Below are 27983 nucleotides of genomic sequence, written 5' to 3'. Positions count from 1 at the left end.
TTTAATCAAAAATGTACCAGTTGTCTGCAATTAATAGCTTAAAAGAGAACATTGTCCAGGAGGATTCATACAGAGCTCATACTGGTCCATTAAATCCAAGTTGTATTTGAAAAATTGCAATTTGTAGTCAAAAAAAGTGTCAGGGGACCTGGAAGGGAACAATAGAAAAGGATGTTTTGGCCTTTGTTGTTCTCTCTCTATGAAAAATTGTCGTAATTTCCATTTGGTTTTAATATAATACACTGAAGATGTAGATTAAACTTTTATTGTTACCGGAAGGTTATTCACATGTGGCAGAGTTGAAAATTGACTAATTCAGCTGAAACTCTTTCTGTACAGTATAAAGAACACAAAGATTCATAAAACTTGAGTTATTGCCACATGTTGATCTATACTAATTGGAAGACATATTTCTGATAGTGCATGTGATTTTCAAATATTGCTCACTACATTGATAAATTCCACTAATTCCAGCAATATAATAGTGGTGAGGTTTTATGGTTGCCTAGGTTTAGATAAGAAATCAAATATAATTTCAGATAGGTCTAACTTCCTCTATACTACACTGCACTGAAAAAAATTACAAGTTAAACTGCACAATGTGAATGTAAAATATTAAAATGGCAATAGTGCAAAAGACATATTAAACTTGGATGTAAATGGAAGACCTACAAGAAATAAAATAAATTTACAAACAAATCCTCTGATAACAAATGAAAAAAAAATAAGAGTACTTGATGAATGTGTACATTTTATGTCTGCACTCAGACAATATATTAGAATTTTCCAGATATTATATGTTTCTTCTGATTTTCACAGGCATCTATCCTCAGTACTACTATTTAACAGTATGAAGCCAAGATTTAGTAGCACATGAGATGATCAAACGCCAGTTCTGATTGTTGAAACACATTTAGAATTTTTCTGTCTTCTTATGTTGAATGTCTTTTATGACCTTAGAGAAGTGATTTACCTTCATTACATGCCAGGTGTTTTCCTTGCAAATCTCACCCATGTACCAAGAAAGTGCAAGAAAAAGGTTTTTATGACTTGTTCAAATGGTAATTAAATTTTAATTCCTTGGGACTTTTAAGCTTTTATTACATCTCTTGCACTTCTAGTCATAATGATTGCAGGACATGAATGAAATGTATATATCATTGAAAATCAGAATTTCATGAACTTGAGAAACCACTCCAAAAAAATTATAGGGGAAAAAAAATCTGACATTGCTGCCTCTGAAAATAATATTGAGGTATTTTGGAGAAGTCATGGCTGGTTTGGTTCTTAGTTATAAATCAAACTCCAGCTTTTGTCCCTTCAAATACCTCTGCCCAAAAGGTGGGCCATCTTTACACTACATTGCTACAAATTTATTTAGAAATAAATAGAAATGTCAGAAATAACATCCTGGGATTTGTGTTCTTAATGCCATGTAAAGAATGTGCATATAAACTCAGTGGTTACAGCATGTTATGGCTGGAGTGTGATGAGGGAATTCAATGATATGACAGAGAATTGCCTACAAAGCAGAACAAAAACTGAAAAGGATGTTGAAACCCACATTTTACTGCTTCTCATCCAAAAAGCACTGCAACACCCACCACTTTGTTTAAAGCTGTAAGGAGCATCCTTTAGCACATGGAGGGCTCTGCCCTGTTCTTCCTCCTACCTGGGCAGAAGATCTCCCAGGCCTCTGGGGGTTGCCCAGCTCAAAAACTGCTGCTGTTCTATTGTGACTTATTTCTGGTACTGCTCATTCCAAAGTATTCCCCCAGTGAGATACTTGTAAGTGATTTAAATGCTCCCTCACTCCATCACTAACCACAGCTTATGTGTATTCTTTGTAGTCAGTCTGTAAAGATGATTTGGTTTCTCCAGATTCTCTTCTCTTGAACTCTTTCCAATATGCTTCAGCCCCATTTGCTCTGTTTTATTTTGTTGATAAAAAAGTCAGCTGAGACTCAGCAGAGAACATTTTTTTAAATTTCTTGTAATACATATACATTTAGATGATAGGTAAAAGAGAGCTATTCTTTCCATGTTTGTTTTGAAAGAATCCAGAAACAGTCCCAAAACGAAAACAAGAATATCCATGCTTATTGTCAGCATATGAAAGGTCAGCAAGGGTTCTATAAGACAATATCTATTTTCGAATGCTTGTGAAACCACTTAGAGTATAACAGATTGTGCAGCTCTTTGTTCACGGTTACTTACTTCATTCCCTTCTAACTCAAAAAACTCAAACTTCATTGAAATTCGGTATTGCGTTGGGGCAACCACCTGCCACACGCAGTTTTTGTTTGGAGGATACTCTTTTGGCCACCCTGGTGTGGTTATAGTCCCATTTAGCTTTGTCAGGAGTCCTCCACAAGCAGCTGTAAAATTAAAAGAGAACATAATTTCTTGACTGACGGTGTGTTTTACTATAAACAGAAGCGCACAGAGAAGAATCACTCCTCTCATTACTTATATGCTGCAATGCCCAAACAGACTAATCAGAATCTTACTTTATCATGCTTGGTGCAAACAAAGGGAAAGAGACAGCCCCTATCTTGAACAGCTTGCAGGTTTGTGGGCAGAGATAAGTTTCAGGACTACACAAGGCGTTATCATATTCATTCTTTTCCCCTCCCTCCACAGACTCTGGTTATTCTCTCACAGCCTTTCCCATGCAAGTCCTCTGACCTCACTGCCCTCCCCAAGACCTTGACCACCCCTTTTCTGACAGAGGGATTCTTAAGATGTGCTTCTCTCCTTGATTACTGATGCAGAATCAGCCCTACCTGTCTCAGCTCATATGGCTGTGTATGCCTCCCATAGCCTACTCCCCTACTAGATAGAGGAACTTCTTTGGAAGAGCAGTCACGTACACTTCAGTCACAATTACTTTTGCTGAATCATGGATATTCAATTAGAAGAGAAAATGCCTCTTATTTCCAAGTATATGCCAAATAATCACCTCCATAAAACAGAAAAATACTGTGCTATGTTCTTGAATGCAGTTCAACTAGCAAAGGATAAACTCATTAATCTTTTCCATCTGTACAATTTCTTTTTTTTTAAAGGAAAGTAAAGGGATTTAGAGAAGCTCTCAATCACACTCTGCTACATTGATAACCATTACAGCACTGTGACAGCACTGGAAATCATCCACAAATCTCTTTCCAAAGAGCTGAAGGAGAGAGCTCTACTCAACTGCTCTCCACTAACACTGAATGCTGTAAAAACTGGCTATTGCAGTCTAGCTGATGATCTCATATACTGCATCTACTCCATCTAACACAGCTGGGAGAATTCACCAGTTACTATGTGTAGGCTCATTTTGTCAACTCAGTCACACATCAGCGTTTCTCCTGGTCCCCAGTTTTCCATGCAGCACACTTCTTGGAATACATGTAAAAGTAATCTGATGGGAATGGGTGGACTAAGACCCTGGGTCACACCTCAGTGTATCAAAAAAGACCAGACATAGGTTTAGAGACTGCACCCAGATGACACAAGCTGTCCCCTCAAATGATCCAATCTGGGTCAGAGAAACTACTGCCAGATTTCAATTGCTGCTTCTGAACATGGCTCTATTGATCCTTGAGGCAAGGGTGGGAAATGTGGAAATAGTGAAAAAAGAACATCTTGACCCTTTCTAATACGCTGCCATTGGTGGAGACTTGGATTAGAAGATCATAAAGCAAATTTCTGTGCATGTCAACATTGCAGTGAAGTATAAGGCAAAGTTTCTGACTAGGGGCTTCTACTCATGCGTGAATACAGCAAGCTCACCCCGCAAAGCCCAAACTATAATGAGGAGATAATGTTCACAGTGACTACACAGCAATTTTGATTCAGCAGTTCCAAGTACTATCTACGTACAGTGAGTGCCACCTCAACTGGAAAAAACACAAACACTTTTAGGGATAGCTCAGGGTTTTTGCTCTACACTGCACTGCAGTGCTTAGGGTGACTTCTTTTGATAGAGTTGCTTTACTGTTTGGGTGCCAGCAATGTATCTCTTTTCTATTTTTCAGAGGCAGAGAGAAAAGTCTTTTGAAAGACTTCTCTAATATTCTGACTTGAGTCAGCAAGCAGACTAAACTCAATTCCTTATGTAAATTTGGGCTGACGATCAAAAGGCCCAGAGATCAAACCTCTGTCTTCATAGCCTCTCCTTTGATTAAACTTATTTTCTTATTGTCTACCTGTGCAGATATCCAAATAAATTGTTTTTCCAATGTTCTCTTTACTAAAGGTTGGGGAGGGAGGAAAAACAACCAAAAAACCCCCAACCAGCTTCATGAGAACCACAATCTAACATGCCTTTAATCGAGGACTTGCACCAGCTCACACATACAACAAACAAAAAAACCAAAACCAACCCCACAGATCCAAAAGTGAAATAACAAGAAAGAATTGCAAAGAAACTAGGCAAACTAACTCAAACTGTGAATAATAATGAATTAAAGCCAGAAAAGTAGAAAAAAGAGAGACCAGTGAATTGCATCAGAAGAAAACCAGGACTCCAAGCACCCCAATTTTCAAAATCCATTCGCTAGTCACACAGATGAGCTAAGAATAAATTTGTGCTATCCTTTGGTTTATTGGTGTCTATGAATAAAAATCAAACAATAGTTGGTGCGTAATGATCAAGAGCTTATGGTTCTTTCCTTTGATATGAAATATCCATAGAATGCAAAATCTTATCTCAGTTCAATACTGTATTTGCACAGACTCCTGCTTATCTCATTCTTTTTTCTCCAAATGATTATTTGAATATGCTTTGCTCACCCTGAAAAGTAAGAAAAGCCCACAGTGTGATTAGGAGAGGGGAGGATTCCTCTGAGCTTTGAGCTAAAATAGAGGACCTTGCTCTTCGAGACCTGCCAGCTTCCCAGGCACATCCCAGTCAGAGGTGGTCAGAGGGCTTGTTAAACACTCTGATTCTGAGAAAGTGGCACATTATTCTGCTGGTAATTGTCTCCTTGAGAGACTTTGCTTTAGTGAGTATGAATAGTGTAAAAAGTGCTATGAAGTCCTACTTTGCACCATTCCTGATTGTTCTAACACCAAAATCTGCAAAATTAGATTGCTGACACACAGAGGACAAACATGGCTCTGGCATCACTTCTAAAAGGACAGCAGTGGTTTTCTGGGTTGGGTTCCACAGATCTCATGCTGCTCAGACAGAGCCTAAGAAACGTGTAGCATTTCATTCAGGCCATGGCACTCTGAGAGGTTTAAGAGCCCATTAGACAGCAGTGCACTGTACCTTCACAACTCTTCTTGTCAGGACCAAGTTCATAGCCAGGGTCACAGGCGCACTGGTAACTGCCCAGGGTATTTACACAGCGCTGCTCACAACCACCATTGTCAGGTTTGGCACATTCATCTTCCTCTGCCAAGACAGGCAAGAATGCAAAAATGTGTTAAATAATTACCTTCCTCAGCTGTAACTGCTGAATCAATGGTAAGTCAGAATGCTGTATGCATGCCATTATAAGACGCACTACATAAACCACTGTGGTTGCTGACTAGAGGATTTTCAGATGTTAAGGAGACCTGCTATGGAGAAAATAAAAATCTTTCCTTTGTGGAGTGTGGGGTTTTTTTGCTGGGCTGTTTTGTTTTGTTTTAACAATATCTACTAACAGCTGCAGAACTAATTTATAAGCACTTTGTGTGCAGCATACAGTAATTCAGGCAGCCATAATATAAAAATTGTACTAAGTATTGAAGGAAACATTGAAAATCCACAGTAGGGTCACTTGAAGGGCACTTTATCTCCCTCAGAATCAATCTGTACATTATCCTGAATTCATACTCAAAAACAGATTAACAGAATCCTCAAATCCTAGGTTTTTATTCTACTCATATTAAAAGGAACAAGATGAATCAGGGCTGGGGGAGGGAAAGGAATTGTGTGTTCTCTCTACTAGCTCTGAAATATACCCATGAGATTCATTACTGAAATATTCTTCAGATGCTGGAATACTGTTTTCTTACACCAGGACAAGTAATTTCCCAGGGAAAAAAATAAGAGCTCCTACTCTCATGCCTATAGCCTTCAAAGTTATAATTGTCTACAATGAAAGCTATCAGTTACGATTAGAAAAGCCATGGCTTCTTTAAAAAAGAGCAAAAAGGTTTTCCTGGTGGCATGACCTGTATTTCAGGTGTCACCACGGCCACACCACTGCCGGTGGCTTCAACTGTGCCACTGGCAGCACTGTGTGCAAATTACAAACTTTCCATGCATCAAATGCTTCAGGCGTTTCTGCAGCTGTAGGACACCCTCCTCTCCCCAAAAAACATGCATAGCTGAAGGAAAACTATGAGGTTATTGCTCAATATGATTTTTGATGTGATTTTTTGGGTTTTTTCCCTCCTTACAGAGAGTAATAAATTGATAAAGAAGACTAACTCAGAAAATAGATTAGAAAAAAACTGACAAGATTTAGGCAAAGAAAAGAAAAAAAAACTTGAACAGGAAAAAAAAAAAGCCATTTGTAATTACACTTTTAAACTTTATATTTGATAACACAATGTAAAAAAATGTACCATTTAAAGAAATTAGATTTATTTCAGAACTAAGTTGATTAACTGAACCTGAAGACAGTAGAAAGTTGTGCTGAATATGTTCCTTCATTCTTTGGACACATTTTACTAAGAGATTCAAAAATCTCTATTGTTTTGTTTTGAATAAATTGTATGCCCAGGAAAAATTATTCTATTCAGTCTAGTAGTAAAAAAAGATTGAGAAATATTTTTAATACCCCTTCATAATTTTCTAGTCCAAGAAGAAGTGATAAGCTGTTCGTAACTCCCAAAATATGTTTTAACACTTACCTTTAAAAAAGTTAGCTGCAAACCCTGCTTTGTTAACTGTTCCATCAGAAACAAACTTCATCCACAGGGTATTAGAGGTAGATCTAATGTCTTCTGGCTTGTCATAGCCACAAAAGTGACCAATTAAAGGACTGTTCTCATTTGTTCCATCTCGGATTTCCAAGTAGTCATATGCACAGTTGTCGTGTCTTTCAATCTGTAAAACATAATTTTCAAAATGACCTACCTGAACTTGACCATAAATATCAGTCAGATAATAAAAAGAATTTAATTTTTCAAAGTTAAGGTTAAGGTCTCTGTTTAGGGTTCCAGCAGCAGAAAGATGAATGAACATCACTGAATGGATTTTAACTATACTTGTTTTCTACACAAAAAAAATTAAAAAAAAAAAATATATATATATATATGTATATATAAATAAATAAAATAAAATTGAAATGTTACTAAGGACACAACAATCTAACTGGGAAAAAAACTCAAAAAGACATGCTCACCTCTAAGCTTCCTAGTGTTCTGTTAAACTTCTACTCTCATCTCAAGTAAAGTCCTCTTTTCTCATGTACACTCAACTAAAGATTAATGGCTCAGCAACTAAACAGGTCAGAAATATTCACCGTTTTAGCAATATTAAAAAGCTCAATTTTCAACAATATGATAAGATTTTTAGAATCTCCCTTGATCCCCAAGACAGAGCAAAATTTTGCATTTGTCACTGTTCACGGATTTTGCAGGATAGAGGTAAAAAATTGCGGTGCATAAGGAATTTGATGCATCTGAAAAATTAGATCCAAACACATCTAAAACGATCAGCTCTTAAGTAGTCAACAGAACAGAAGACAAAAATAAACTAATTTTTCTGTGGCTGATGTGTCCAGTTTCTCTTGCACAATTCCTGATTTCAGGTGTCCTCTTTTGATTTTCTGGGCCTATGAGTGAATCTTCATTGTACTGAAACTGGACCAACTGAAAATTTCCCTTTCAATTTAAACTTTCTGCTGGATGACATTCAAACACAGACTAATATGTGAGTGGCCATGTGTGCATGTCTGTTTGAGTAGTGAGCCTTGTGCTCTTTACATAATGGTATTTGCAGAGTTGATCAGAATGAGAATTGCACCAGAGAGGAAAGCAGTAGCAGCCCAAATATGACCTTTCCAGAAGCTAGATAATTTATGATACTTGTCTTTATTGAGAGTGTGTTCTTCTCAACAGAATTAAAAACCCTCTTGAGCTGGGTAATTTTACTGCTGGAATACTTCATATCGCTTAGTCTTATTTATAAAAGAATTAACTAGATCCAAGCATTCAAAAACAATTCCTAAAAGAACACTCTTGTTCAAAGAACTGGATGAATTGGGAGAGGCAAGTTTAGGGATGGAGAGGATGGGGAGGGTGACAGGATCACAGTCAGGTAGAAGGGTTGGAGAAAGTGTCAAATCTAATTCAGCATATCCACATTCTGTTAAATCAATAAAGAAGTCTAAACTAAATCCAGAAAAATCTTCATTTGATCTCCAGAGAGTTTTTCTTGCACCTAAACTTCACAGTAAGCAGAAGTATCCACTTGTTCTCTGCTCTACTTGTGCATCACAACCAATGTGAAGCTCAGGAATTACCACAGACTAAGGAGCTTTCACTTAGCACATTAAGATTTCTGATGTAAGAGGGAAAACTGGGGGGACGGAACTGTTTGATTTTGTGCCATTTTAGTGGCACAAAATATGGCACTTACACACAACATTTCTCTGTCTTCTTTCCAACTTCCCAATTCTCCAGGCATTAACATGCATAATTTTCTCCCGCCCACTCCTCTGTCACAAACCATATTGCCATTTATTGTAATTTCCTAGATTTTTGCTCAGGAATTGCTTTGGGACAGTTTGGGAATGACTGAGGAAAGACAGGAAGATTTGGGATGCAACCACCTATTGCTGATTTTAGTGGCAATTTTATACAACTAATGCAGTGCATGAGCACTGGTAAGTTTTTGACAATACCAATTCCAAATTTTCATTAATCTAAAGAATAAATTAATGACATCATATTCCAATTTGAAAAATAAAAATCTGCCTTGTTATCTCAGTAAAAATCAAGAATTGAACTGGTACAAAGTTCACCAATATCAATGAAGGAATTGTGCATTTTCCCCACACATCTGTGGTCATTTCAGTACTCAAGACATTTAATTAACATCAGTTTTTTCCATGTTTCCATTTTTTATGGGCAATATGGGAATTATAATTACCCACCAGCTCAGTGTGGCTCTGAGTTATATGTGCCAAATTTCCATTGAGGTAAATTTGTAATTTCTTTTCTGAGGATCACATTATTTTGAGCAGACAAGAACAGCTAAAATACATTTTGTATAGGAGTAAGTTTCTAAACTTTCTAAGCATATAAGAATGAACCAACTTGCAAAGTGCTATTGAGTCAAAAAAAAACCCATTTGAAAGGTGGCTGTTCTACCATATTCATTATATTTAGTTTACTACTAGTGCAAGTGATGCCAGTACTATCAATATTAAGGGATATATAACCTAACGGATAAGGATTGTGGTTTTGAGAAATAACTGGTACTTGGTAATCAATGAAAGAAAATATTAAAAAATGTGGGGGGTTTTTGCCGCACCTCAAGTTTTAAGATTATGTGGTACTATCATCTTGGAGCACTACCATACAAAGGTCTATTACACCTGCAGTAGTCTCTTATTTCTCCTATATTTTCTATCTTTCTTATACTTCCTATTTGTTCCTTGAGGAAAATCTCTTCCAGTTAATGGAAGGACTCCTGGTGAGTTTGGCTGTAATGGGACTGATCCCATAAATCTTGTTTACTGGAGCACTAAAATTTCACAAGATATTCACATGATATTACATGCTGATGAGAAGAAATACATGGAATATTAGCAATTTTTAAAAAGAAATCATATCTAAAAAAATTTTACAGAAAAATGCATTTCCTATAGGAAATTGAAGGATAACCTCAGCTTCTGAATGCCTTGGAGGAAACCTAGAATTTAAATGGTATCAGAGAACTAAGTTGAGAAAATGTCAGAAAAATTACTAAAGCAGGCACAGAAGAGCAGGAAAACACTATGAAATCTTCCAGAGAAGTGGCAAGCCAGAGACATTTTCTACATCCCTACTCAAAAAAAAAAAAAAACCTCATAGATAGTTTCAAGTTTAGAAAAACCAACCAAACCAAAAACCCAAACAAAAACCAACATAAAAACAAACAAATACACATCCAGAGTACCTTTGCCTTATAGCACTCTTCCAACAGAAAAAAAAATTAAAAATAAAAATTAAAACAAACAAAAAAAAAACCCTAAAATGGAACAAAAATAATAAGGGAGAGAAAAGGATATGAAGGGTAAACCTGGGAGCAATTCTATTGCAGTAAAAATCTTTATTTGTTGTCATTGTTATTTTTTTTGTTCATAAAGTCAAACTGCAATATAGGTAAACATATCTGCCTCAGGTTTTAGATATCAGTCATAAAAAGTGGAATATATGCTAGTGAAATCAGAAGATCAGATAAATTTTATTCCCTGATTTATGTAAAAATAATTTAAATTATTGCTATCTGCACGGAGTTTAACAAGGTGACTCAAATGAGGAAGATTAATACGAATCTGCTCTACAAACCCTCTGGATTTTTTTAGCTGGTGAGACTGTGTGCCAAAAAAAAGTTCTTAAATAAAAAAGCAAATAAACTTACAAAAAAACCCTGCTAATTTTCAAAGAACAATAGTATAAAGGTGACTGTAACAATGAAAAAGATGGAGTTCCCAGTCCCAACATCTCTACTCTCACACAGACAGTGGAAATTATAGCAGCCAAATAAGAAAGTGTAATCCTGCACTCACTGGAAAATGTGTTGCCCACAGCAGGCAAAACAAGATGACTCATTGATACAGTTTGAAATTCTCAGTTTCCCTAGTGCTTTCATTTCAGAATGAAGGTTATTTATACAGTTTGTTTTTTTTCCTAGTATTACATAGGGATAATGAGAATTCCTCTTACTTAACTGTACCTTTCAGAAGACAGAGAAGTAATTTTCTCACAAACACACAGCAATAACTCTCTGGCCTGACATTTACTTTTTTCTATCTCAGCTGGCACCAAGAACAGTGATGTTTAAGCAATTTTTTGTTTTACTGGGCAGTGCACCAAAGATTCAGTCCAGAGAGGGACTCAGTACCAAAAACTAGAACACCTAACATCAAGAGCTGGGAGCAGAAATGGAAATCAGTGGTGAATATCCAGGCACTCCAGAGCAGCTCCCAAAGCAACTCCCATCCTCATCACCGAGCCCAGTGGGTGAGCCAGTAAGAGATGCCACAAAGACAGATATAGCAGTCTTGTGCCTATCTGGGGTGTCTAATTTGGTGCTCAAGGGCATCTTGCCACTCTGGAATTATAGCTCAGACTCTCCCTGGAAAAGTATTTCAAGTCCATACTGTTGGAATTTTTTTTTTTTTTCTTTCCCTAACACATTAAGTATAAGCCCCAGCTTGAGACTGCCCCCTGACTATATTTCCGCTCAATTTCCTCTTTCTTCTTATGAGGTGTTAGTCCACATGTCTCAACCTCTAGAGAGTGCCATAATACTAAACAGCCTAGAGGAAAAACTGGACATTTCTTCCTGAGGCTTTAATCACTTGCCTACTAAAATGTTCTGTTGTTTGCTGGTCCTTTGGTTCTGCTTATTTCCTGAATGGTGAGGCATAAGCATGCCATCTTCACACTTGTAAATAGTCCCTAACTTGGTGATTAGAAAAAGTTCCTGAAAGATAGGGAGAGATGTTTGATTCTCCTAGCGATGATATAGAACTGAGGTCAGTTCAAGCACATGCAGACCATTGCTGATCAACTGCGTCCAAACCAAATATTGCAGCAAATCTGTTTTGCAGAGGAATAGGGCCATTTCCTTTGTCATCACATTAAGAAATGCTGAGCACCAATGGCAGACTAGAAAAGCTCCATATCTAGTCAGTAAATTATATAAAAGGTACTCAAAACATTCATTTTCAACAGGGCTTAAATAAAGAGACTAACACACTGTAGTAAATAAGCTTGAGCCAGATCATGTAGATCAGAAGATCAGGGGAAGCTGATCTTGTCTGCACTAGAACTGACATTAATTCAGGACTGGGAAAATAAAAAAAAAAAAAAAAAAAAAAAAAAAAAAAAAAAAGGAAAATTAAGTAGAATCTATGAAAATATTAAAAAATTGATATTTTACATTCTTAATTGCTAGTAAAGTTCCAATCCCTTACTGTCTCACACTCAAATCTTTCTACCAGTCACTGCAAAAATGTGCCAAAACCCTGAAGTCTATCTGCAAGACTAAAGCGTCAGATTGGAAATTACAGCTCTGTTTACTATACCTGTATTAAGATCTATGTACAATATAAAGGCAAAAAGTCTAGATTTTTAAAAAACATTCTTCATGCCTTTAGTGCTGAAGCATATTCAAATAAAACAAATTAACTCAAAGTATACTGCTAAATTTATCCACAAAGTTCAAGCTTGTGTATTGTGTAGGAATAAAACAAACATGAAATACTACATTTTCTTTTTTATGTAATAGTTTACCACAGTTTAGAAATGTTATACACAGTGTGATGTACACTAAAAACATACACCTATGACAAACTTACCACATCTTTTTCCTTTCCTCACTAAATACGGGTTTTTGATCTGAATATTAGTTTTAAGGTTGTAAGCCAAAGAACACAGTGTTTTTTTCTCCAGCCACATATTCATCTTTGACAATAATAGCAAAAATAAAAAGTCCTGGTTATTTAACAGAATATTGATGTAACCTTGCTGAGCTAGATTATGTACTTGGTAAAATGTGACTATCTTCAGTAATTTTAATATTCTAATTAAAATATTAGAGATAACATTAAAACACCTATAATTTTGAAAATTTCTGGGGAAGAGAAACTTCCATGGATTATGGAGCTAATTTTTCATAGAGAACTCTTAAATTCATTCACAGGTTTAATAAATATTCCCTTAAATTTCACTATCACTCAGCCACTAGATGCTTGTCTGAGATTAGTTAAAAGGCTTTACCTCAAATGCTTGAAAGGTTAATCCTACATTGTAGTTTTCTGACACTGTTATTTTCCACACACATTCCTTCATTGGTCTGTAGTCATCAGGATAATTGGGAGACTGGATCTGGCCTTCATTTTTGTGGATTTCACCTCCACAAATAGCTGATAAAAGCATAACATTTTACTGTCAATAATGACATTTTCTGTAATTTCCCCATGCCCAAAGTGACATTATATGCTCCCATTTTCAAAACTAATAATAAAATTGTTCTGGACAATATTTAAATCTACCAAAAATAAATTATTGAAAACACAATTGATTTAAACTATTACATGTACTTTAGCTAGCAAATATAACTTAGCATTTCTAATAGCTCTAAACATGTCTACAGTGTTGAGGATGAATTTGTAATTATGGATAATCTGAATCTATACATTTTACAGAATATATTTAAAGGGTCAAAATAATTAAATTTTTGTTCACCCTTGAAATATACTTAATAAACTTTCTTCATTGATATTTACTAACCTTTAGAAAGAGACAAAGGAAAGCAAAATCTCATATTTTATAATGATCTATGCATTTTAACCTACAGTTTATCACATCAAGCTTGCATTCAGTTTGAAGAAACAGCTAATATAATTAAAAAATATTTTCATGAAAAGTACAGGCTCTGTTTTAAACAGGTATATGTCGACTTGCTAACATACCCAATGTGCATGGGTGCCTTTGTTAACTACTCCCAGACTATATGGAAAATATAAGACAGATTTTTCTGAAGGATAAACAGAAAGTACACACAGAAATCTTTGCATACACTAAGCACAAGAACATGCATATTTAGTAAATTAAAGACCGGTAAAAAATGTTTATGATTATTATCAGTGATTTCCCTGAAAAAGAGCTCATCTGAAATCCAATCACAGGAGGAGTTTCAAAATGTCCTGTCTAGTAATTTAGCACCTACTGTCTCTTAGTGATAAAATACTAATTTCATATGTTAGTTTTGGTGGGGGATGATTAATTTTAAAAGGTATCTGGTTAATATTATTTTCCTCAATAACCAAATTATTTTTAATGCTATAAGAGGCTTACCTTCATAAACTGCTGCAAAACCCTTCCCAACCCAGTTGCTGCTGCTGCGGAACTCAATCCACATCCTGCTGTCGGTGGATGTGAGCACTTCTGGCAGTTTGTCACCACAAAACCTGCCTAAAAACATGCAACCAGTAACTGCATTTTCTGCCGCCTCTGAAGCCAAATGCTGCAAACATTTATACAAGTGTTTAACATTATAGGCAGAAGTAGCAGAACCAACTCAGTGGAACTATTCATACGCTTATGGTTAAGCACATCTGTTTCTGCAGATCAGGATCTAACACACAAAGATTTTATTAAAAAGGTTTCAGAACTTTTTATTGCAGTCAGGCTCACAAGTCTAAGCAAAAAAACCTTAGGGGAATTAATGAAAAAAAATATTGTTAGAGGTTGTTTATATACATACAAACACATGCATTTTGGAAGGGGAAAGTGAGTACTAATCTTAAGAAAGGAACAAATGCAGGTCACAGTAATACAGCTGATTGTGTCTAAGGGCCAAAGAGATTTTAAAAGCAACATCTAAATGACCTATTCTACATAACCCTCTTAAAGTCTGCCTAGATAGGTAAAATTTCTGTTTTTCTAGTTGATAGAGAACAGAAGAGGATAATTACTGTCTAGTCTTAACTGTTTCCTCCTTATTTACTGTTCAAGGCCAAAAAATAGACATTCCTTTTAGAGAGCTGTCCTCTGTATCTGGGTACTAGCATTATTGGAGGGGAAATCTTCCCACCAACCTTCTAAATTAAAATAGGATGACTGCAGTGTTTATATTTCCATTGCAACTCAAGCTTAATTTACTATTGCTTTGCATTTCTCTTGTCTGCAAGAGCAGGGAAGGACACACAAGGCACAAAGAGAAGCAATCTGCCCCAGATCTTAAAGGTACAGGCAGAGAGCTCGTAAGAACAGCTCTACAGCAGGTGCATGTTCTCATCACATGACCCATGAATTTCCCATCATATGCTCTACAGATTTGTCTGTAAACTTCTTCCCTATTTCTGGGGGTGGGGGGGAGAACTATGGCAGCTTCATAATTCAATATCCATAAGCAAAGCAAAATCTTGCACGTTCTGTAGTTGTCATCTTTCCACACTTGCAGCTGAATAATGGCAAGCTGCTGCGAAAGGAAGGCTTGAGGCTTGAAGTCAAGGCCATTTAGATGTTTTTTTTCCCCATCCCCAAGTTTAGATCCATTCTAGACACCTGAAACCCAAGAAGTAGTAGTGGGTTCAACAGCAGGTCCACTGAGCCCAATGAGTGTGGTGCAGTGGATGGTGCAGCGTTTAACAGTTGCATACCAAGCAGAGAGGATTTTCTCCAGTAGCCATCTCTTACTTCAATATAGTCGTACCAACAGAGACTGCTCTTGTAAAGGTCCATGGTGGTAAAGTTTAAAACAATCTGCAATCAGATGAGAAGGCCTAATAAATCATGTGTGGTAAATAAGAGGGAAAAAAATCTCGACAACATTCTGAAGAACTGAAGCCAGAATGGTCACCTGTAATGAAATTCCAACTGTTCAGACATCTAATTATCCTCTCCTCAATTATTTCTTTGACTAAGTACAAGTTTACTGGTAACATGAAAACTTTATTTTATTTAATCTTATATATTTGCGCAAATTCAAGACAATCTACTCACATTTAATTGCTCACAGGGAGTTTTTCACTGAGAAATAAAAATTTGAGAATACTAATTAGGTAAAATATTAAAGTAATATAATTTTAAGTATGTTACTTGAATATTCTACTGCCAATTCCTCTTCCATTACATTTTGGTTATAACTAGCACTGACTATAATCAGCTGCAAATAAAAAAAATAAATAAATAATTGTTTTAGTTTGGTTTGTGCTTCTCCTACTACTGTTTTGACATTTTACTTTCAGACACATAAAAGTTGACAATGTTGGACAGTAATGCTGAAAGAAAGTTCACTAATAAAAAACAGTATGCAGTCCTTTAATGGTTCTTAATGAAACTATAGTAAAGCTTTTTATACAGAAATCTGAAATCTGCACATTTCTGGAACTTGTGAACTTGGACTCCAGGTGTTATTGAGAGTATCTGTAAACATATTTTCATTTTTTCAATACTTACTATAAGGACTACCCTTATACTAAATTACATTATCCCTGTTTTAGAAATATTAATGCTAAACTGCCATAAACTTACACTTTTAACACAGGAATAGGATTTTTCCTGATCACATACTGACACAATAACTACAGTTCAAACCCTGACTGACTGGGATAGTCTTAGCATCATGTCCTGCAATTACAGGGATAAATCCAAACAAGCAGATTAAAAGTTATTAATATTTTGTATTATGAAATTATTTAAATTAATACCTTTTTACTGGATTTAGGTGTACTTGGTAAAACAATTCATGTTCTTCAGAATCAGTTCCTTAGTGTACATAAATAAATATTCCAAACTAACTGAAATTCTTCTCTGTTCACATTTGAGCACAGAATTGCTATTATCTTAGCTTTGATCCTAGAAACTCACAATTGAAACCTCCCATTATAAAACAAACACAAATTGCTGCACAGGAGCAGGTACCTCACACTGCAAAAATACATCTCCATGGCAGCCTATGGAGCAGCTGTGAGTGTCAGTTGAAAGGAGACGAATTTACCCTTAGTCCAGATGGAAGGAAAAAATTTTAACACCATAACTGGAAAAAAGAACCCAGACAGATAAGTCATATAAGATGATTTAGTTCCATCTCAGACTTCTCAGTTTCATGCATCCTTCCATGAATATTTAATCGACAGGACATTCTGGCTTTACTACTCAGGCAGTCCAGGAATATGTACTGAAGAAATAAATGCGCACATATTGCCAGAATTCCAAAACCACCTATTTATGATGAGGAATATGAAGAGCTACCTAAAAGTAAAAACATTCATATGGTTTACTCTGCTTCAGTTTTTTAATATGTTTCCAAATTCTATTTGAATCTACTTCAGAGGGTGGCAGAGAGATCATTCTCTCATTCACAGAGAACTTCTCTGTCCTTAGCAGAATTTTTCTTCTTCAACTCTTCCTTCAAATAAAGAGACCACACCAACTTACAAAGCTTTTGTTCTCAAATCATCCACTTTGCAGTTCAGATTCCCTCTAGACTCCTATCTTCTTATTTTCTCAGGAGTAGGTATCTCTGTTTTTATTTGCCATACTACTTGGAAAGCCTGCTGCCCTCATCAGTCTGGTCCTTTCCCAGCCATGACAACTTTACTCCCCAATCTGTGCAGTCAGAGGGGTTCAAAAGGGGGAGCCCTTTTTCTTTGCCCTGATGAGATGCAGACAGCTGCTTTCACTAACCCAGCTGGCTCTGCTGGAAGCAAGCTACAGAAGCCACAAGCTATACCTCGTCCACTGCTTCAGCTCCTTAGAGCCTGGAGGCCTCTCACCAGTCTAACCACAAGTTTCCTTTTTCTCCATGACACAGATGAAACATCAGATTTCTTCTCAGGTTTTTGTTTGGAAATTCACCTTTTTTCCAAACCTTAGTTGCCAGGATAGGGGCGGGAAATGGATGGTTTCACTTAGCTGTGTTCATGTCAATGTCTCAAAGTGCTGCTATCTAAATTGAAATGGTTAAAATTTAATGAGCCTCCTCAATGGCCCCTGCTTTTGAAACTACATGAAATAACCTTCAGAGCCTTTTCTCACTTTGACATGCCAAGATATTTGATGACACAGCAATTTCTTAACACTGACCAGAATTCAATAGCTGTACATAGGCAGAACCCCCAGTCTGTCACAGCATGATTTCTGGTCATGAACCAAACAAGTTTAAATATATTTAAGATTCCAATTTGCTATTCTGCAAAGCACTAAAGAGAGCTACAGACAAGGCAGAGCTTGTTCAAGGGGACAGGACGGCAGAGAGGCTTCCCAGGAAAAACAATCAATGGGTATTTGTCAGCACAATTAAAGAATTATTGATTACACAGCACATTTGATTGTACAACTGCAGCTTCCAAGAGAATATACCATACTCCTACTGCCTGAGATAAGAAAGCACAAAATGTACAACAAATACCAGTAATACAAACCAACATTTTTGCAGGTGGCATTTTTTTACCCATATCAATCAATGATTTTTCTGGTCTATTTTATCTTTCATGTAAAACATTAAGGAAAACTGAAAAGTAGTGTAACCTATTCAAAAAGGCAGATTCAAATAAAACACTGGCACAGCTGCAACTCTCCCTATGCCAATAAAATTTCTACACACCAGAAGGCAGGATTCTCCCTGGCTGGGGGCATACAGAATTAATAACACCATCCTCCAAGATTTTCTGTGTATAGATATAGCAAGTACAGCTTTTACAGCTACAGTTCACCATGTAGTCTTAAGTCTCAAAAGTAAAAGGTAAAGGAGTAAATTGGGAAAGGAGCCAGTCCTCTCACGTTGCTGACTTCAACATAGAGGCTTTCCCCCATTAAGACTTTGTCCAGTATAATGCAGTTTCAGTGGTGGTTACAAACTCAAGACTATTTTTTTTGGTCATATTACAAACAAATTAATATTACACTGGTGCCTATAGATAGGCTTACACAAAGTTGGAGTATGCTATAAATACTTAAACATCAACATTAACTCAGACATTAGAATTTTTTTCAAGAGAAAATAATTGTAGATGAACACACTTTTTTAATGTTTTTTTAAATGGAACTGTGGAAAAAAACATAAGCCGTTTTTGATGTTATCACAATCATGTCTAAAATGCAACACAAATAATGGGGACATAAATTTACTATCTAGAATAATTTTCATTTTTTGCACAAACATTCTCTGATTCATCTCTTCATTTTTTCCCCGACAACCTGCTGAGCCAACCTTTTCCTCCCAGCAGAGAGTGTTTAGTTTTCCTCCTCTCTCTGGCTCTTGCCCAGAGGAGGGCAAACACTCTCCAAATGACTTTTCTTTCATTCCCCACAGTAGCAAATGCCCTTACAGCTCCTCAGGAGCTATTAGAACAACAAGAGTATATATTCTTGCTGTCTACCAGGACCCTGGCCTGAAAGAAACATGGAACAAAGTAATAAAATCAGGAGAAAAGAATGTCCAGTTCATACACAGTGGGAGATTTCTGTGACAAATTACTGAACTATCTGGGGGCAAATGCTGGGTCTTCCTATTTGAACTTGCCAGTACTGAATCTGTTAAATTCTATATTTTAGTCTTTGGATTCTGTATTTTTGTCTTTAGTACTTGACTGCTTGATACTAGCCACTGCTTCACGTAAGGAAACTCACATCCTTTTTTCTGCATACTTTGTCTCAGATGAAGCTTTTTATCACTCCCTCTATCCTTATATGTTTTGAAGCAGCCCGATATTTGAGCCAATAATTTAAAATGAGATTTAGCGACCACATTCAGAAGGTGCACACAAGAAGGAAACAAGTAAAACACAGGTTTTACTTTCACTAGGATGGCACACTTGGCACACTTCTCTCTCCAAACTGCTCTCACTGAGCCCACTTTTTTCCCGTAAAACTGACCCCCAGAAAGTAAAACTCTATGTATGCACTAGGACCAATACCAAGGAACACCTACAATGACATATTCTTTACTCATGTTATTGTGGTTTCATTTTAGAAACATCTTATTGAGCACACTAAGAACTTTCTTAGCCACAGCCCAGCTAACAGCCCCATACAACTCAGTCAGCTTGCCCCAGCCCATGTTGGAAAACGGATCATTCAGGATCTGAATCACTTCTTCTACTCTTATATTGAACCATAAATTGAACTGGGAGCCAGCTTTAAAGGGAGTTCATGGTGCAAGCATACAGCAGATTGAAATTATGTCTTTATTTCACAAATACATCCATTGAATTGATGATGTGATTCTGATGCCACAGATCAAAATAAAGTCAATAGTACATAGTCCATGGTCCCATTTTTTATGACACACCATTATTTTCAATTAATATGCATCTTTTAAACTTAAACAAAAAGCTAAATAATTACTTTGAAAATAGTATCTGTGTCTAGCTAAAGGAATGTTAAAATACCTTCTCTCCCGGGGTCACAGAGATTCTCCATATGCAGTGTGTGTAGGAAGGATAACCATTTGGAAACCCAGGAGAAGAAAAGTTGCCTGTAGATTCCTGCAGTGTTTCTCCACAGGCTGAAAGAAACAATTACAGTAAAAACATAAAATTTAATGTGCCTAGCAGAGAAAAATGCATCTTTCCAATATCTACTCACAATACATTTAACTCACTGCAGATGCAGAATGGAAAATAAACTAGTTAGTTTACAATTTATTAAAAGCCATGATTTTAAACCAGTCTGACATTCATTCCCTTTTATGCAGGATGTTTTTATTCCATGAACTATTTCACTTGTGTGTTGTCTGCTGACATAACCAAAATTATGGCAGACTTAAAAATATCATTGCTGTCAATCAACTGCAATATTATACATAGAACTCTTTTGGTAATTAAAAAAAAAAAAGTTACACATCCTTTAAGAACTAAAAGAAATGCTAGCACACATGACTTGCATCACACTGAATTTTTTTCAGTGGTTTCATTTAATTTAGTCCTTTACCCACATGAAAAACTGATCTGACCTAAACTCATTTATGTTGGTATAGAAAACTAAATCCTGTATTTGATGAAGTCTCTTAGCAAGAGTGATTTGTAGAGATGAGTAATAAAAGCAAAGCAAATTTAAAGTCTTAAAATACCAAAGGCTTTTATATTCTTTATTACTGAAGCTTTTAGCACTTTTCTCTCACCTGTCAATCATGCTGCTAAATGCTGGCTAATAAATCATCATCACACTAAAATATAACATTGAAAGTTACTGCCATTCTCCACCATTAAAACTGATTTTGGTAGGGTGTTGCACCTTAGTCAGTCATCTTTTTTGACCTTAATCAAATTTTTTCACCCCTGATTTTGCAGGTGTGATACAAGATATGAATTTGATATTATCTCATGACTAACAGTGTAATCAGATCTGCAGTGCTTTCAAATTACCACTGCCAGCAGGTGAACAACCATGTCATCAAAATATCGATGAATCATAAATGTTCTGGAAAATTTTTAAATAAAGGAGGACAAAGGAAAGGATTGCCTGTGACAAAGATAGACAATACAGATGTAAAGCTGTTTTGTTAAAATGTATCTAAGATGTGATTGGACAACTACACTGTTATATCAAGTGTAAATTATTTTCAATGCATCAAATATGCTCTCCGACACTCAAATGGTTATCATGATGAGAAGAGAAGAGAAGACAAAGAGTGGCATGACTCCCAAGAAGTGCAACAGCTGAAGCCACCATCACTGTGCCCTTTAGGAATTAAACACGAAAAAAAATATTTTCCTCCCTGCATTTAAAAAATGTAGTTTTATCTTAAAAATTGCAGGCAGCCGCAGCAAGTGACATTTCTGCCCAAAGCCCTTTCAATGAAAAGGCTATATCTGTCATTAATCACAATTTATGTTTAGTACAACAATGAATGCAAAGTCATTTAAGTTGCAGAGTCCTGTACTGGATTACCCAGAGCTGGCGAACTATGTCATAGCTTACAGTACATAAGTAAAGCACTTCAGAAAAAGCCAACTGTGAAATTATTGGAGTAGATGACAGTAGGGCCTTAAGATGAGACATCCATAAGAATCCAAGGATTCCTCTCACCCCTTTTAGAGCCCTCTGTTATTCTTCCTCTCATCCATGGTTTCATTAAGTCTACGTTGGAACACTCCATGCTCCATATACAGAAGATGGGTATTGACCTAAAACAATGGCTTTTAAGCTGCAAAAGGAGTCATGGAACACCTTTTGCCCCCCAGGAATTACAGAATAAAGCCATTTAATATGAAAATTTACCTTCTATCCTTATTAAATTCCTGGGAGATTTCTAACAAATTAAAACTATTTTCAGAAATATCTCTAAATTTAACAGAAGCATAAGAAAACTTGTAAGTAGATAGCTTCTACTAAGAATTAACACCATCAGAATTTACAAAATGCACTTGGGTTTCATGTGTTTTGCCATATTTATCTTTTAATTGTAAATTCTTGATTACTCAAGTGAGCTATAACAGGAACAGCTCATATCAATCAATAGTTGAATTAATCTTCTGTGGGATCTGAGCTCTAGGCTGTCTTCCAAAGTAGTAGTAGACAGGGCAATATTTGGGGATTTCTTGTTGAAAAGCACATTTCTAGGCAACGGGAAACTGTTAAAGTTCTATCACTAGAGAATGTAAAGTTTTCTTTGTATTTGGACTGTAGTAACTGCAGTAGTCATGACTAGGCTTATAAGACAGAATATTACAATTTTTTTTTTACTTTATAATGGTCCATGAGTAATGAAATCCACTTTGGGAAAGAAATGTGGAAGGAAAATGAGTGGTAAGGGCCACTTATTGAAATTTCATTTCATACTTATTTTAGTACATTCCAAGTCAGAAGATATCAATTACAACTTCAATCTTATATGCTTTAAATAGTAATGCTTTACAATGTTTTAAAAAGCATTTGTACATTTTTATTCCTTTGTTAATCATTAACATTTGCCAAGGTTTTCTCTGATGTTTTTTCCCTCCTTTCAAACATCATGCCTTATATCAATTTTACTAGGCTAGACCACTTGCAGAAATGCCACTTTAGCTTTCCCCACACACATACTCTAGCCATAAAAGCCACTCTCTTCTGCTTTACAGCTTGAGAAGGTTAGACATCTAATAACACTTTCCGTGGTTAGGAGAGGGAAACTATTTTTGTTTCTCCTTGTAAAGATTACCTTTGGGTGTAGGCAGCAGGTAGATTATGTGCTTACACAAAGCAATTCCCTCCACTGTACTCTGCAGCAGTGTTTAATTATCCAGCCTGCGTATGACACCTCTCTGAGCTGGCCTACACACACAGTCAAGTCCCATCAAGGATTACTGTGAAATCTGCAAATGATGAAGCCCAGATCCTCCAGAACACTTAGGGAACCAAGTCTCATTCCCTTGTACATAGCACTAGCAAGAGCATAATATCACTTATGGCTAATTTGAGTTTACCCTTTTTCTTTATGTTCTTTAACACTTAGACACAGGTCTGTACAACTATACATATATAGCATAAAAAGCCACCACAGAGCCCTAAAAATATCTACTGCTGATCATGTTCTTGTCAAATCAAAAACTTAATTCAGTTTACTGCAACTCAGGGTCTTACTATTGACTTGATTCCTCTTTATAAGGAATCTATAGGACAATTATAAGGCAACTGTCTTAATCTAAAAACCCTAATTCTCCCTATACAGTAAAAAAGGCTGACTTTTGAAGGTGGACATTCTTTTCAAATCTAATAGGGATGGCAGCAAGTTAAGCCTGAGGAACAGTGAGAACAGTACAAAAAAGAGACAGGCTTCAGCCTTCATCTGCTCTTTTCCACACACACCGTCACAGACTCAGGCAATCTGTAAATTTGCTCAACTTCGTCCATCCACCTTCTCTTCCTCTAAACAGATTTCTCCCACCAGTCTGAGACTTTCCTATCCATTATGTAGTCCCACTCTACACACTTTTTTTTCTTCTTTTGGCATATAGTATCTTTCTCCATAATTTTCCTTTCTTATTCTTCTGCTCCTATTAAGCTACACATAAACATTAACTACAATTTCTATATAAAACTATAAAGGCAAACTTGTGTTGAAATTTTAACAGCTAGAAGAAAACACATTTTATCACTCAACTGGACTATCTGAAAACCGCTGTAATACATCCAACCTTGAACTTCAAGTTTTATTCTCAAATACCAAGATACTCAAAATTCAAAATCAGATTGGCAGAGGAAGGATTTCAACTTAGCTGTTTTCTTTCCCCTTATTATTCCATCACATAACAATATAATTCGGTTTTAAAATGTAACAGATCCCTAACAGCAATTACGTTTTTGTTTCATAAAAAGCCTAAGGAAAAGTTAAAAACAAACCAAAATTGCTGTTGCTACATTTTAGAGACCTGGCACTTACCCTGCTGCTGAAAGGCAGGTTATCAAATCTCACTCTGGCTTCACCAGTCTCAAAACTGTTTCTTGGTCAGTAAGCACCTTCCTGAATAATCACCCTGCATGTCCTGACTATCTAAAACACCCTGGAAGGCTCAGCTTCTTCCCTGCTGTGAGGATCACCTGTATTTTCCACCAACCCTGAGCTCAACTTCATGTTCATGGGCCCCAGAAAAGGACTTGGGCCTACAACTGTCTGCAGAAATAGTTAGAACTCCAAACACAACACACACAATACTATAAAATCCTTTATCATAGAAATGTGGGTCTCTGGAAAATGCTGATTAAGTCATTGTTTTTTGCATTTTCATTGCATTGTATTTAAGGCAGCACTTATGACCGCATGAAACAATGCAGATATTAAGGATTGAAATATTCAAGGCTGTTTTATCATAAGCAGGCATCACAATTAATACCTTTTGTCTGAAATAGGAAATAAAACATACCTCCAAAACCAACACAGTATCAGGGATTTTATTGCTATGAACTACAATGAGCACTTGATTCTTTGCATAAAACCAAAAGCTTTATGTCTGTCTGAATTTTCAGTTTCACTATTTACTGGAAAATTTATTAGAAGTACTGTACAATTTTCAGAGATTTGCTTCCTTTATTTGATTTCGTTAATACCTTTTGTCTGAAATAGGAAATAAAACATACCTCCAAAACCAACACAGTATCAGGGATTTTATTGCTATGAACTACAATGAGCACTTGATTCTTTGCATAAAACCAAAAGCTTTATGTCTGTCTGAATTTTCAGTTTCACTATTTGCTGGAAAATTAGAAGTACTGTACAATTTTCAGATATTTGCTTCCTTTATTTGATTTCATCTGGGTTGTGTTATTCAGCTATGCAGCTTCTATTAAAAATATTAACTGAAAAAATAACATTTTAAATAGTATGCTATTTAACATTTGTAGAAAAAACTTCTGCTTTTTTCTTTCTTTCTCTTAAAACTCACTTTCTTTTATGGCATGGCTCATCTAAGTAAGGCTGGAAAGCCAATACATTTTATCCCAAATTTTGCAAAGCTGGGTGCCAAAAAAGGAGCGTAATCCTTCAACCACTATTCATTTTTGTTGTTCATGTGACCCATGTTCACTGGTGCTGCAAAAAATATCTTACTTTTCAAGTGCAAACTGCTACTGAACAACCACAGTGGTTTTACAATACTGTGAAATGAACTTTCAACAAGACTTTCATGACATTGAAAGAAATTATAACCCTCAGTACATTTTTATGACATATATGAAAAGGATATTTTCTCTGAGCAACTGTTCAGAATTTGAATACCCAGAACCTGTTTGAACATTAGCTCTAAATGGATATTGCATCTTTTACAGTTTTGAAACTGCGTATTAGAGTATTATATACATACTAAATTGACTAGTTTATAATTTCTTTCCTGTTTTTTTCTTAAGTCAATATATCACAAGATGCTACCTACATACCCAGCAGTTTTACTTTTATATATTTTCCTCCAAAACCTGTCTTTTATAAAAATATATATATGTATTCTTTGTGTTCATGAAGTTGTTGCTCTCTGTATGCTTTCATTAGAAATACTGCTGCCAAGTGTGTCATTATTAAAGTACTTTCTGTACCAAAAGGAAAGAGCAGAAATTGTTCCCAAAGGAACAGTTGTTAAAGAAAAGGTGTTTAAGTGGTTTCTGCTCTGGCAGGCCCAGAATCTCTGTGCCTGTTCTCAGTATATACAAGAGTATGATTCAGCATACTCACAGCACATTTGGTGTACACTGTACAGTGTACACCAAGTGCACATCAGAATCCCCAGATCTTCAGTAGATCTCAGTGCTGCTGCTAGAAACTTGAAGCAACTCCATTGCTTTAACACAGATTGCTTTCTTTAGTCCTTTTGTGTTGATCAGTTGGTTAAAAGTGGCAATGTATCTAAGTTAAAACAGTTCCTGAGATGTCATTCGTTCCCATGAGCAGTACGGCTGTAAACCTAAGTGGCACAGAGCTGGGATGTCCAGCCTCCCACAAGGATCTTGCTGGTAAATTCTGACTGAGAGATGGCACTTCTGAATTTCTTTGGTTGACACCAAAGGTTAACAGTGGTATCAGCAGTAATTAGAGCAAGGAGATTAAAACATTTTCCTTTGAGATCTCCACCATTCTGGCAGCACTCAGTGGAGAAAGAGCATTAGAGAACAACATGAACCATAGGGTTGACTCTGGGTTACTCCAGGCTTGCCACTGATGTCTCTGAGACAGACAGCAACTCAACCACACTATTTTGAGATAAAAAATTAATATGCATTCAAATTATAGGATGACAGAATTAGGCAGAAGATATTTAAATTTTAAATGTATCTGTTAAAACTACAGAAATTTTGTAGAAAGATCTAAGCATCTCATCCACAAAAGAGTTTACAATTTGGTTGTCCTCACTTTTTTCATTGATACATTTTTAAAAAACATAATGGATTCACAGCCAAGTACAATAATTCATTTTGCTCCTTCTGCACTCAGCTCGAATTCAAATAAAAGATTCCAGCCAGTATGCAAACCAGAAGTGATATTAAACATATTTTTCTAGTTGTTGAACAGCTAAGAAAAGCAGATTGAAATGTCATGTTGTTTCATACAGTTCATCTGTCCTTAGGTGCTTTGCATTCCAGTGACCTTATCCATAAGATTTTTTTTTTATGATTTGATTCCTCAGCAGCCTATGTCAGTTGCCAACACACAAAGAGAATACTGAGCAGCTGACTCAAAAAGTTTATCATTCCTCTTGAACAACAAGTCAAACAGTTGCTAGTATGTGGTTTTTGTTTGTTTGTGGTGCAATATGCAATACCTGGACATCTATACAGCTTTCTTGCCTGTGCAATATCTCCTTTACTTAGCCGGGTACGCTGGCCAATGGCAGGTCGTATACCATTGTCATCACGGGAAGGGAGAATGGTATCCAGAAACATGCCCCTAAAAAAAATAAAAATAAAAATAGACCCCAAAAACCCCTATCAGGTTTCTCTCATAAAACTGTCTGAGTTCCATGAATGTATACCTGTTTTGTAAATCTAGTTGTTACATTTGGCATAAATAAGAGGGTAAGATACAGAACTTTAAACAGACAACATGCCATAAAATTCCTCACGTTGGCAAACTTTGCATAAAGTTACCAAAAAAGAATCTTCTCTCAGTACATCAATTAACATATCAGCTTTTATATTTCTGCTAAAAAAGAGGAAGATAATGTCTAACTGCTATTAAGACTACACAAGGAAAAGACACTGCCATTAAGCTACTGCATATTGGAAAAAAAATATCAAATTTCATTAAAATACATAATTTAATCTCTAGCACAAAATTCTTAATAACAAAGCTCCTGTTTCTAACAAAGATTTTATATGAAATCCTATAGTCTGACTTACATGTGAGAGCAGGTAGTCAAATACACTTGGCAATCATGATTCTGTCAAGATTTGTAAGACATTTAACTCCATGCTAGCTGCTGACACTTGCAAAACAGAAATGCTTACTTGCCAGCCTTTACTTGCATCACAATAAAATATATCAACTTACCATATGTGATTTTAGTGACATTAACCTTAAATGACAAGACATCATAGAGAAGTACACTTGTTCCAAATGTGCAGTTTATTCAAAATTTCCCAGATTTTAAATATGGTCTAAAACATTTTGCCATTCTCAAATAAATTTTAATAGAGTAAGGTACAAAACTACATTCTGTTACCACGTGTCAGAATTTAAAAGCCTTCAAACCCGATAAAATAGCAGTTACCAGAAGAATACATTTCTATAGTTTTATTTTTATTTAATTTTTTTATCATCACTTGTGTACTTGCAGGGGTTTTATTGAAAAGTAAAACCAGTACTTTCAGACATAACATAGGTCCAAAAATTAATGAATGGTAAGGATCCTTGTAGTTAGGAA

The 27983-nt window shown here is 36.0% G+C and overlaps 1 protein-coding gene across 1 annotated transcript in view; it reads right to left on the bottom strand.

Moving 5' to 3' along the window:
* Window positions 1-27983, bottom strand: part of TLL1 (tolloid like 1) — a 124478-nt gene that overhangs the window by 22967 nt on the left and 73528 nt on the right. Inside the window, exons 8-15 of the mRNA XM_041479907.1 lie at window positions 26883-27007; window positions 20049-20164; window positions 15315-15417; window positions 14008-14124; window positions 12928-13073; window positions 6841-7036; window positions 5264-5389; window positions 2218-2378 (exon numbers count right to left, since the gene is read on the bottom strand). Coding sequence (XP_041335841.1) covers window positions 2218-2378; window positions 5264-5389; window positions 6841-7036; window positions 12928-13073; window positions 14008-14124; window positions 15315-15417; window positions 20049-20164; window positions 26883-27007 — 1090 coding nt within the window. The remainder of the gene's footprint in view (window positions 1-2217; window positions 2379-5263; window positions 5390-6840; window positions 7037-12927; window positions 13074-14007; window positions 14125-15314; window positions 15418-20048; window positions 20165-26882; window positions 27008-27983) is intronic.

The sequence above is a fragment of the Pyrgilauda ruficollis genome, unplaced genomic scaffold (assembly GCF_017590135.1).
Source record: "Pyrgilauda ruficollis isolate IOZ18807 unplaced genomic scaffold, ASM1759013v1 scaffold5, whole genome shotgun sequence".
NCBI lineage: Eukaryota > Metazoa > Chordata > Aves > Passeriformes > Passeridae > Pyrgilauda > Pyrgilauda ruficollis.
Note: the sequence above shows the minus strand (reverse complement) of the source record. Positions and strands in the feature narration are given on the sequence as shown.